At 45.0% G+C, this 12,579-nt stretch overlaps 1 protein-coding gene across 1 annotated transcript in view; it reads left to right on the forward strand.

Annotated features, from left to right (window-relative positions):
• The window catches only part of LOC146186157 (uncharacterized), an 85,884-nt gene that overhangs the window by 59,143 nt on the left and 14,162 nt on the right, over window positions 1-12,579 (forward strand). Inside the window, exons 2-5 of the mRNA XM_084605632.1 lie at window positions 4,066-4,187; window positions 5,006-5,212; window positions 5,746-5,781; window positions 10,751-11,027. Of these exons, the coding sequence (XP_084461758.1) occupies window positions 4,066-4,187; window positions 5,006-5,212; window positions 5,746-5,781; window positions 10,751-11,027 (642 nt within the window). The remainder of the gene's footprint in view (window positions 1-4,065; window positions 4,188-5,005; window positions 5,213-5,745; window positions 5,782-10,750; window positions 11,028-12,579) is intronic.

Genomic DNA, 12,579 nt, shown 5'->3' on the forward strand with positions numbered 1-12,579 from the left:
AAACATAAAAAGAAGTCAGTGTGTGCATAAAGCCAGGCGGCAAGAGGCCAAAGAAAGCGGTTGAAATAGTTCCACAATGGTTTCGCAATATGTTACGCGTTTATTCCCCTTCCTCGACTTTCCTAAAAAATAATTCCTCATAGGAGGAGGGCCGGCACTGGGCCCTCATTTAGAAAGGCAGCCGCGGCCTTGGCGGTCGGAAACATTTCAGTCTCGGAAGGGTAGAAGTGGCGGCCAGCTGTCGGGCCCGATCTCGCAAAGAATGCAGTGGGTCCGCAAAATTTGCGGAGACAGGGGAAGCATCTTCCATCTGCGAGCGGTGTAAGAGGGAATAGGGATTGCGAAGCCCTAGCTTTCGTGTTCGCGTTCCGAACGCTATGACCTCACACGTGCCGTCCGCCGAGAAAGCGTGCGTTACGCTCCCTCACGTCCCGCCTTCTCCCCAACCAATCTCAGCCTTTCGTGTCTCTCCAGCCTGACGTTATACCGTAGACGCATTCCTGAACAACAGTGGCTGCTTTCGCCGCCGAGCGCTGCCAGGCCGGCTGCACTGAATGAAAGATGCATAACCTCGGCATCGTTTTGGGCATGCTTCCATCCTTCGCTTTGTTTCCCCCTTCCATTACCGGCAGTTTCTTTGTGGTAAGTGTGCTCGCGTGCTTGTGTGTTCCCTTCATTTTGTATTTGGATTCGCATTGCTCTTATCTTGCAATCCGTCGGAGCATGTAACGACTTAACTCGCAACAATAATTTCCTGCGGCATCATTGTACGCCAGTGTATTTGAATGCAGCGAACAGAGAAAGCCTTTTTCTTTTCGCTTCTTCGGACGGGACAGCGAAATGCCTTGAACAATTCCTTGAAAAAAATATGGGGTGCACTAATTCTCTGACTTTTTACCTGGCGTGAGTCGTGCATGCATAAGTATAGTAAAAGGTTAAAAGATCGCACGGTTACTATTGTTGTACGAGTGGTGTGGTATTCATTTATTTTTTCCTGTGTTTTTGTGCGTTCAAAGGAACAGCCATGCAGCTTCGTTGCTAGGCACGGATATATAGAAATTTAGCTTGCTGGAGACGTACAGGTGTAGACGTATACCGGTTTGTCGAACCCCTCCCGCGCACGCGCTAAGCAGGTTTGAAGTGCATCTATATGCATGTAGATGTCAAGCAGCCTTGGTTCCAGTTAGTATTCTTTTACAAAAGCTTGTTGCGAAGCATTGTGGGGCTGCGACTTTTTTTTTTTAATGAGTTAGCACTACAACGGTAATCTTTTACGCGATTTCGTATGATATAGTTCGGCCGAAAAGGCGTCGTCGTCACCGGATCCAGAATTGAGAAGTACTATTATGTGAAAACCATCCAAAACAAAGTTCCTTATATCTTGAGACCGATTCATGTCAGTGAAACAACGAAGCAGGCTTTTCCACAGATGCAATATCAAGCTGGAAACAAAATGCTTTCTTTGCTAAGGGAACTGACCCTCATTCTCCTAATGTGCGTTTATTAAGAAGGCGAGCTGACAGTCTGCGATAAAAGTGGATGTTTATTAGTGGCGGATTATTTGTAACTGAGTGCTACTATAACGTGAACATGCTTATAGATCCATTATTCTGCATTCTTGGTAATGAGAGATATTCTTTGATGACCTTCGAAGACTTTGCGGTCGCTAGTTCTCTCATACATCCTGCGTTTGATTCTACAGCTTCACCGAAGTCTGCCGGTGGCAATATGTGAGAACACTTGGTCTCTTCAGGCAGCTACGAAATGTATTCGACCTGTGGCCACAAAACAGGACTGACTGACAGCAACACTCACATTCACACAGTTGCCTCCAACCATGTTGATATTCAGAACATTAAAATTAATTTATTTTCAGTATTTTCTTTTCATTGGCATACACAGCAGTAATAACTCATGAGGATGAATCATATATACATTCTAATGCTCTCTCAATTCCTGAAAGAAAAGAAATGTTCAAAAAGCCAAGTATATTATGCCTTTTGTTTAGCCAGATGCGTTAGGTATACTTCAATATTTCCATCCCAGTCACTACAATCGGGGGGATTTCTGATGGTCGATGGTTTCATCGGAGTCGTTTGATAAAGGGGTGCTCGCGCATGAACACACTTCGCCCTTTCCTGACTTCGCACGATCGCCGCACACCCATAGTCTGGGGCGAAATAACATGAAGCGCCGAATGTGCCATGAAATATGAAGGAACCACGGAGGTGCGTAAATTCGCTCGAAGGCAATATTCGATCTGCTTTGTCTTCGAAGAAGGCAGCTGACAGCTGCGTTTTCGGAATGCAGGTGCTGTTTCTGATTCTGAAGAAATCGAGCGAACTGTGCAGTAAAACCAAAAAACATAAAGGCGTCAATGCTGGCTTCGTGCACATTAGCAGCTTTCTGCCGCGGGAAAGAAATACGAGCGATAGTATATCATTAAAAAACCTAAAAGAATCTTCCTCTATGTTCTTGCAGATATTCGCTGGAGTAGGAAAAAAAAAAAGAACAGCAATGAAATTATTATCCTTCAATACAATTTTGCTAGCCGTTTCTAATGTACAACGCATGGACCTAGTAGTAGGGAAAAACTTGAGTTTGAAGCTTGATATCATTACCTTTTTATTTCTTTGTGTCTTACTGAAAACGGTGGTCAAATAATAGGAATACTTTCCCCTACATTCTTTGTCGTTTTTTTTTTTCTACGGTGAGCGAAAAATTGTGAGTGTTTCGGTGTATTTTGCCGAGGGAGAGAAAAAAACGTGGCAACTTTGGTAGTTATTTCCTGTATATTTGTCCTTACCAGTTTTTTCTCCCATCTTCATACTTCCGCTATCTTTCTGTGAGTTGTTTTTTTCGTTGGACGCTTCAGCGCCGGTATTGTTTCATGCTCACCTATGTGTATACAAAGTCTGAAACCGTGTGCTTCGTTTTTGGAGTGGTGTAAATGGTTTCAGAAAAATGAGGCTTCGCGCGCCTGTGCCGTCGCAGTTGCCCAACTAATTTAATTCTGATCGTTTTAAGCGAAAGAAAGAAATCAATTTAAAATATGTCGCCTTTTTGCAGTAACTTCTATCCCGACTCTTTGGTAAAGCGGAAGGACTACGAAACACAAGTTTACTATGACAACGGGAAAAAAGAAAAAGAAACGAAACAACGCTGGCAATAACATTAACAGAAACGAAACGCAAGCCACTCCGTTCTAAATGCTGCCATTCTCTCGGAATTTTTTTACGCATCACTGCCACATTTCGATACCCATGGCAACCGTTGTTCACGCCTAGCCAAGCCGCATTTCTGCTAGTAATGACTTTTCGCAAGAGCCTCTGCGCTAAAATATCCTCGTGGTTATTACGGGCCGTGATTTATTTATTTTGCTTCTCTTGCTCCATACATTTCAGACAGAGGCTATTCGGATGGCAGGCGTTTTACTGCATCCTCAGGGCCGTGGTTTAGGGCGAGAAACTGGGAGTTTACTGGAAAGCAACCATCAGGGATCCGCCACTGTTTTCGATGAACTGCTGAATTGATTCTATTAACATCACTGTTTCCAAGAGCAGTGCTTTTATCATATAAATGAAATGGCACAACGGTGTAGTGGGACTCTGCCTGCTCTATGCGCGACTTCAAAAAGAGGAGTACTAATATGTTGAGCTGCTCTTGTCAGTTGGGTAGGAGACTTCATCAGTTTTTACGGCACGTTAGCAAAGTTTGCGGTCTGTGTTAGTTTTCATACTATACATGATATCCGAGCAGGCACGTTAATGTGTTTCCTATTAGTATATAAGCTGACGCTTTCGCAACGTTTGAAGCATTAACAAAGCTTAGAGCGTACGCTCTTTTTCGCTTCAAGGCATTGTTTGCTGGTAGTCTGTGCCATTTCTGATGCAGCTGCTGACAGATGGCAGCAGCATCGTGAGTGTAGCCCCGTTGATGATTTAGTAAGCAATGTTGCGCCCAACGAACGTCAAGTGCTGCAACACTTACCATTTACTTCATGTTATTGTTCTCCTGGAAAGGTACTAATCGACACAGGTCGCTGTGTGCTTTGAATGTGCGCAGAGGAAGCCGTATCCCTGACCGAAGGAGAAGCCGAAGCCAAGAAGAAGGCGGACAGCGTCGAGGCTTTGGCCACCATAAAGTGCCTCTCTCGAAGGGCCCCCGCCGCCCTCCAAGAGGAGCAGGTAAGGTGAAGATGCAAAAGAGAGGAAAATGGTGCATGCTTGCTTGTAGTTCCGCGTAGTCATCGCAGTTTTTCCGAATTGGCCATTAAGCGTCAGAGGCAAGTCAGATAAAAATTAATGAGCCTGCTAGTGCAATCACACCAGAAAAATATCAGCAATAAGCAATGTGGATTACGAGTATTGTATTCATTTTTGTCTCGAAGCGTGTCCACATTTTCGCCCTAAGATTTTCGGCACCAAAACAGAAAGTTCATTCGAAAAATAGTTTCAGAAAAATAAAATGCCGAGGATTTTGACTAAAATTCTAAAGTTGTGCGAAAGCGCTGTTGCATAGGTATTGCTCTTCTTTAGCCTATAGGTTTTTGTAATTGGCTAGAACGATACACGCATTTGTCATTAATTAATGCACGATCCTGCAGTGGCATAGTGCGGGACTTGCCGTTGCTTCGGCAGCGCTTTGCTATGAAGCTTTTATGCAGTTGCTTTGTATAACAACACGTCACTGCATAGGACGTACCGTATGCACCTGCGTCATAGTGGCAGCCATTTCTTATGGCATGCACCATAGCGGAAGTCTGCGGGCATAACTAATCGCCACTTGCACTGCTCAAGCTACGCTCTGCACCACGAAATGGCGCCCGGGACGTCGCTTGAATACATCCTATACAGCTGCTCCACAAACGAGGCAACGTTTTGCCCGGGGTAGCCTCCGTATCAATGCTTCCGCCTAATGGTGAGGCGATGTTCTTCACGCCGTCGCATAAAAGCCAAATGATCTATTACGTTACATCCGAGCTTCCTGCAATCTTCCCGCGCAGGTAAACAACAGTCAACAGAGGGTCAAGTCCCACGACCAGGGGAGTAGTTCAGACGAGGCTGACGAAACGAGTCAGCCCAAAAGCAACAACGTGATCGAGGACGCAGATTGGAGAGAGTGTGAGCTGCGTGCTAGAGAAAGCTGCGACCAGCCTGGTATGGAGCCCTGCCGATCATGTGCCAGCGTTTCGCCCTTGACTCCTGCGCATGTCGCAGCTGCAGGTAAGGCGTTCAGTTTGGCACCGTTTTCTTCTTTTGTTGGTTTGCGAATGGATGCCGTGTCCTTAGTACTTTGATGGTTCATGATCGTCGACAGGCTCAGTTGTGAACAACCCACATAAAAAAAACATTTGAAGAACAGCTTATGAAGTGTACTCGTGATTCTGTTGAACCGACTAGGCATGCAATGTGAAGAAAGCAGTATGGCCGGTAAGTCTTCTTAACTGGCCACATGATGTCTTGCGTTTAAAGGGAAACTGAACATGATTTATAATTCGACGAACTTAGAAGAATCACATCCGTCAAATTTGAAGGTAAAGCGTGTGAAATATTTTCACGCCGGTTTTTAAAATTGTGGCAGAACGGTTGAACAAAGTCGCGACGGTGGTGCATTTACGGAGGCAGAACATTCCCAGCCCCCACAAATGCTTGTTCACATTAAGAACACCACAGCTAGCCAAGGTATAGTCTGACAAGCGTTGTTTGGCAACATCCGACGACGCATGACATGCACGGGTGAAAGCAGCAGTGCTACGAAATCGTCACCACTTCAAAATACGCTTCGCCGCACTGCCCAATCACTACACTGAGAAGCATAGAAAATTTCGTTACTTCATATGACGATTACGCCTAGATTCTGCACGATAGCGCACGAAGTTTGGTATCAAGCGTCAGAAATTCGAATCTCGCTGGATACTCATGAAAGTGCCCGAGTACTGCGTGATTTGAATTCATACGTTTGTTCGCCATCCTGTTCAGTTTGGCAAATTTAAATTTACAAATGACAGCTTTAAAAACAACACCTTCTGAGGCACCTACGATTAATAATAGCAATAGCGGGAAAGGTAGGCTAAAACATAAAATATTATTCATATTACGAGGAATATACATTGTTATTTAACGCACTACACGCTCGGTATGCAAAAACTGTAAAGCTAATGCATGTAAACGATTTCGGCTCACTTTTACATAGATAATCAAGGCGATCTATACCCAGCCTTTTCATGGAAATCAAAATGAATATTCGTACGGAAACGTAATTACATTATACGTTCCGACACCAAACGAAGGTGTTGATGCATTGAGTTATGTGTCATGGTCTCGTGGTTGCGCTTGTGAAGCCTCTGAGCGTTGATCTGTATACAACAAAACATCTCTTCAGGTCACCTATCTGGCGGTCAGATGTTTACCCGAAGCTTTCTGGAGGCAGTGATATGTAAGCAACATTGATACATCGAAAGGCATAGTTGTCACTCCCAATATGGTGACATAACTTCCCTACAGCCAATGGGGGAAATTCATGACCGGAGACGCATTTGGACCACGATGCAAATGCCACTTGAAAATAGTGCTTTTGCTTTACTCACTGTCAGCTTTTACTACTTCAATAACAGCGCAGGTAGAAAGAAGGGACGAGAAGGCACAAGAGAATAGAGCGCTGACTTCCAACTGTATATTTCACCAAGCGTGCCATGTATATATACACCAGCATATCGGACAGACGGGCAGATGTGTGAACACAATATTGAGAGAGCACAATAACAACGTAAAAGAAGGAAACCAGGGTCAGCTCAGCCTGCACTGCCGTAATTGCGACAATAAATGTGAACGTCAGCATCGAAAAAAGCCATGCGTACCAGCTTTTAATCAATGCACGATTGGAAGTAAATATCAAGATCAGGCAGGTAGAGAAATAATCGAGGCGGTGAAGATTGCGCGTGCGGGCGATAAGTTTGTGAGCATGCCATTGGGCTTTTTGAGCCAGAAGACACTCAGATTTTTAAATGGATGAGATAGGGCTCCTGATGCTATGCTGTGGCATCATGAAGAGTATCATTTTCATTTCCCTTTCTATGATTTCACACTTGCTGGTGTATATATACATGGCACGCTTGGTGAAATAAGCAGTTGGAAGTCAGCGCTCTATTCTCTTGTGCCTTCTCGATTCTTCTTTCTACCTGCGCTGTTATTGAAGTCATGATTAACCAACTAGCCCAAAGAGCATCAATCTCAGCTTTTATTATTGCTTCCCTCTTTCCGAGCAACGTTGCACAGAAATTATGGTCTGATATTTTATTTTGCTTTTAGTAAAAAAATCAACATGACGCTAAAGCTTAGCCCACCCACAAAGAAAGCAATTTCGGCAACCCCTTTTTTTCCCGACGTACCTTGCTTGCTCCCTTAGCTTCCTTCAATAAGGGAAAGCTTCTGCCCCAGGGAGAACACGGCTAAGCACTTCCCAGCCCGCTAAGGAAGTGCACGGCGGAGCGGTGTACTCCCGAAAGCAGTGATTACCCCTCACACGCATATACGGCCTTCCACTGCCATCCCCGAGCAGGCAGTCCGCGTCCAACTTCCGGCTTTTTACCTCATCTACGAATTCAGCTAGTTCTATAATCGCGTTACAGTGAACGCATTTCAGGCAAACTCTTCACCGCTGCTCTTCTATTTGTTTGTCTTCTGATCGGCAGCGCGGACTTCCCCGAACAGCGTGACACTATGCGCCCCGTCCTTTTTCCCAGAAAAAGCGGACGACTATTTGGATCGCGACTGCTTTGCACTCTGTGATACATTTTCTTTTCTGAAATGGCTTTTGTCGGAGCGCCCGGAAGATTGTAAGGCAAATAAAGGTTTGATCTTTGTGTGGGCCGCATTGCGCACTGAACGACGGGAAGCCAGCTATTTCATGTCTCCATCGTGCTCCTATACGGTTTCAGTCAATACTGTTTGAATATTGTGTTTTGTTCGCCTTTGTTCGATTACGATTCGCCAGTCAAAGAATGTCATTCTCTGCTCACGTCGTTTCACCAACCAGAGCGCAGCTACGGAGGCCCCATTCGTCTATAATTGATGAGGATTATAAAGGCAGGGCCCGGGCGTAGCCTCACTGCGACCTACTTCCCACTGTGAGTTCTTTGCCGAGGTTGAAAGGAATCAGGGCTTTTCTCCAATAATATCTCACTGAAAAGGGCGTTTTCGGAAGGCCGAGCACTGTGGCGCTATTATTTCGTCTAATGGTGCTTCATCAAGTTAGCTCGGATCTTAGGCGCCGGTCGAGTGAAACATTTTTATCTCAGTCCCTGGCCTAATCATAAAGAAGGCTTGCTGTTGTAGTCCTCGATTAGGTTTATTAAAGTCAGGAAAAAGACTCATCAGAGCACAAAGAAGTGACGACTTCTAAGTGCCTACAGGAATGTGTGAAGTGCAGAGCGTTTGAGCAAGGAAACTGCATTGGTATCATTGGATAAGTGGCGACCCTTAAACCGTTAAACGTAAACGAGTGAATTATATATACGTATACCTTCTAGTGACGTCGCAAATCCCTTTGCTGCAATGGTGTTCACTTTTGACATTCAAACATCAAACTCCTCAGCACCCGTGACCAATTTAAATGAGAGCACTGGCTGCGCAATTGCGGTACGTCACGTTCTGTTCACCGTCGACGCCAGTTAGCGCCATCTACGCGCTTCAATATTCTCGTTCCTGGCGGAGTTGCACGCGTACACACTTCTCGGCGGAGCTGCTGAAGCATCGATTTTATTGGGACAAAACGCTTTTCCGCTGCTCCGCAGTCACGTAGCAAACGTTATGTGACCGTTAAAAAGTAGGCTAACGTTGTAGCTGAGGCTGTTACAACGTTACAGGCTAGGGGAAGAAAAAAGCGACGTATATGTGGGTGGGCAACAATCTTTTTAAACGTCTATGCGGCCCCTCGCTTTATCCTGGGCTTATCGTGCATGGGAGTGATTATTTGAACCCAAGGTTTGTTTGCAGATCGCTGAGCTTCACCATGACCAGGGTGGGGCGAAATCGTAGAACCTTTTTTTTTTTTTTTTTTTTTTTTTCTACCTCGTACGGCTATTTAACTCGTATTTCAATTAAAATACAAACGCTGCTGCATGTGTAGGAACGCAGGCTATGTTTTTCTTACTCTGTTTTCGAGGAAAGAATTAGGCACCTCGTGCATTTAAAGCTGCATGTAGTGCCAGTCAAGCTAATTTATATTTAAATTAATTTTTGCCGACATCAATAGATACGTGCTACACAGCGTCCTGGGCCAAGGATGAAGGCAAGAGCTCTCTCCTGCTAACCCTTCGCATAAGGATTCCGACGGGGAGGGCAAACTCCTTTTGAATCAGGATCCACGAAAGCAATGCGGCAGTCTCTCTCCCAATATTTCGTCGTTTCAATTCGTAATACAGGCAAGTTAAAGACTTGCAAAAAAGCAGCCGCTGTTAAACGGTCGCCGAATCGCTTTCGGCTTCATCAATGGGCGCTTGTTTTAGTGACACGTGCGCACTGAATGGAAGACACTTTATTTCCTCGTACCGTATTGTAAAGCAGTTTGCTCGAGCGTTGCGCCTGCCTAGGTTCTGACTCCAAGCAGATGATCAACCAACATATAATGAAGCGTGTTTTGAAATTTTCTTACTCGTTCCGTAGAGAAAATGTGATAATCAGTGTGGTTCATGCAAAGCGGAACGGTTCGTGCTAAAATATCTATAAAGAAATTTCTAAATTTTTTTGAGTAAGGCGGTCCAGAGCTTGATTGCGGAAGATGTCTTCGTAATATTCCGGCCAGGACATGCAGCACATACTGATTGAGCCAACACTGTCGCGCATAATAAGGGAATGCGTATTATTAAGCATGCATTATAAAACATTCCATGCATGTAAGATGAGGGCTTCGCTTTACTGGCGGAAACTATAATCATCGTTCCCGAAAGGAGAGAGCCTGTTATGAGGACGGATTTGTGTTCAGCTCTGTGACACTAATATGGTCGCTTCCTTTATGTAACAAAAGTAAGGAATATATAGGTCGACGCGATTTGTTGTTAGCAAGCAGACGAGCAGGATTCTGGGGTGCATTTTGATTGTGAGGCAAATTTCAGATATCTTATAATGTATTTCTATTTATATATTCAAAGGAAAGACCTAAACTTTATATTCGTCGCAAAAATTTGATTTTATGTTCTGCGCTGGCGAAGAGTAGTTCAAACGGCCATAGCAAACTTATGGGCTGTTTTTTTTTTAATTATTGTGAGGAAACTGTTGACTGTTTTGCACGAATTACAATCAGTCTGGGCTACCTTCGGGAAAAGACTTTTATATTATTTGCGCTGTCTTTCATTTACTTGTGGCTACCCCGTTGCATTTATAACCTAGTAGTTTCGGTGGCAATGGCGTTATATATCTTGCATTCGCGTTATCAGTGAAACATGGTCGGAGATGCATGAAATATAAAAATGCATTTTTTTTGGGCTATTTAGGTAAAGTCACTAACATTTTTATTCTTAACAGGAAAAAGTGCGGACGAAAAACAATAAGGAAGCGCCAAGGCATGCAGGTGGAAACCTAAGAACGAAGACGACCGCTTCCGTTCTATTTCCTGGCTGGTTATTGTTCTTGGCAATGCGAATCACCTTTTTATGGTACCCTAAAAGAAACTTATTTAAGCGTTGCTATTTTTTTTCTCCTCGATCCTTTCTTCTCCCCCGCCTCCTTTAGATGCCATCTCCAAGATCAAGCACGTGGTGCCAAGCTACTCCGTTGTGGCTCGCGAGGGCGACGAGCTCCAGCTGTCGTGTGGTTCGGCAGGGGCCGACAGCTGGGTCTTCTTCAGTGGGAGCCCCGGTAGAACGGCGTCAGGACCGAACCGGGAGAAACCTACCTTGGTACCTGCCGTGCGGGGCAGACTGCTGCGCTTCGGACGCCTGCGCAGGCAGCACTCACGCCGCTACACGTGTCGCTTTAAGTCTGCACGCGGCTATCACGTCCTTGTCGACGTCCACCTTGTGGTGCAGTGTGAGTTTCACTCGGCATTTTCAGTTGCTGGGCTGGGATGGAACGCACGTGACCGTTCTAAGAAGAATACCGATGTAGCCCAGACCCTGCAGGTTTTAGAAGCACCGCCTTTACACTGCTACATGAATCGACACGTGTGTTAATTCTGTATTTGCTGCGTTTAACGCACCGTTGCGACACATGGCAGTGAAAGAAGCCATAGTGCAGGGCAGCGGTTGAATCTACACCACCACGGATTCTCTGAAATCACATAGCCAATGAGCGTTTTTGTAGTTTGCCTCGACCGAAATACACCACCACTGCCGGGATTGACACGCACACCTTGCACGACACGTGCATGCCTTAGTAACGCAATGGATATAAAATTATGCGCCAAACATTGACATATATAAGATCTATAAAACGACGCGAAAACGCTTGACGTGTACAAATAAGGAACAGTTAGTAGCGTAGGTGCTGATGACACACCGATAGAGTGAAGAGGTGTAAGCGTTCAGAGCCCATCCTGTATGAAGCGTTCCTTTTATATCCTGTCTTTTTTTGCACAATTACAATTTGGTCGTCTATAAAACAACGTGCCTTAACCATAATAATAATTTCGCGTACAGCCTGTAATGGAAAATGCAGACGAGTAGTTATTGCTTTTGGCCGTTGAGTGTGTGTGCGCGCGCGTGCGTATGCGCACTCATGTGTGTGCGCGAGTGTGTTTGTGCATTTATGTATATGTTTGCGTGCGTGCATTCGCGTGTGGGTTCATCGTGATGTGTGTGTGTGTGTGTGTGTGTGTGTGTGTGTGTGTGTGTGTGTGTGTGTGTGTGTGTGTGTGTGTGTGTGTGTGTGTGTGTGCGTGCGTGCGTGCGCGTACGTGCGTGCGTGCGTGCGGGGGGGTAGCTATGTGCGTGCGCGCTTATGTGTGTTAGTGTGAGTGAGGTTTTTTATTTAGAAATTATTTTATACAGCCCTTACTTAAATCACTACTCCCTCCTTTTGTGACATATTTTTCATTCTCTCCACATGCCTATCCGACCTCACCATCATTTTCAATTTCGGCTGCTGACCAGGTGCCTCATGGCACAGTGCCTAGAATTTACCGTAGGTGTACCCTGCGCCGTGCACCGTGCGCCATGATGGCTTTGTTTGCAATATTGACATTAGTCGCCAATTAAGGGCGCTGAGCACAGTGAGTGTGCTAAAACATCATCATCTTAATCATCGGCACCACCACTGCAATGTAACACACATTACTTGGTATCAAGATTTTCAACATTTTATGTTCATATTTTGTAGCGAAAGCTACACTGTGTTAGGTTTAGGTTTTCAAGCCGTCGGCGTGGCACAGTGTTTTGTGGCATCGTGTTACCGTGGCACAGAGGAGCACGAAGAAGACGAAGAAGAAGACAAAGAAAAAGACGAAGATGAAGAAGAAGATGATGATGATGAAAAAAGTAGAAAAAGAAGGAGGAGAAGAATAAGAAAAAGACGAAGAAGTAAAGCAAGACGTAAAAGAAGAACAACAAGACAGATAACTCGGTATTTGGTATAGGCGAACGAC

The sequence above is a fragment of the Amblyomma maculatum genome, chromosome 6 (genome assembly GCF_055883805.1).
Source record: "Amblyomma maculatum isolate TAMU_Amacu chromosome 6, ASM5588380v1, whole genome shotgun sequence".
In the NCBI taxonomy this organism is placed as follows: domain Eukaryota; kingdom Metazoa; phylum Arthropoda; class Arachnida; order Ixodida; family Ixodidae; genus Amblyomma; species Amblyomma maculatum.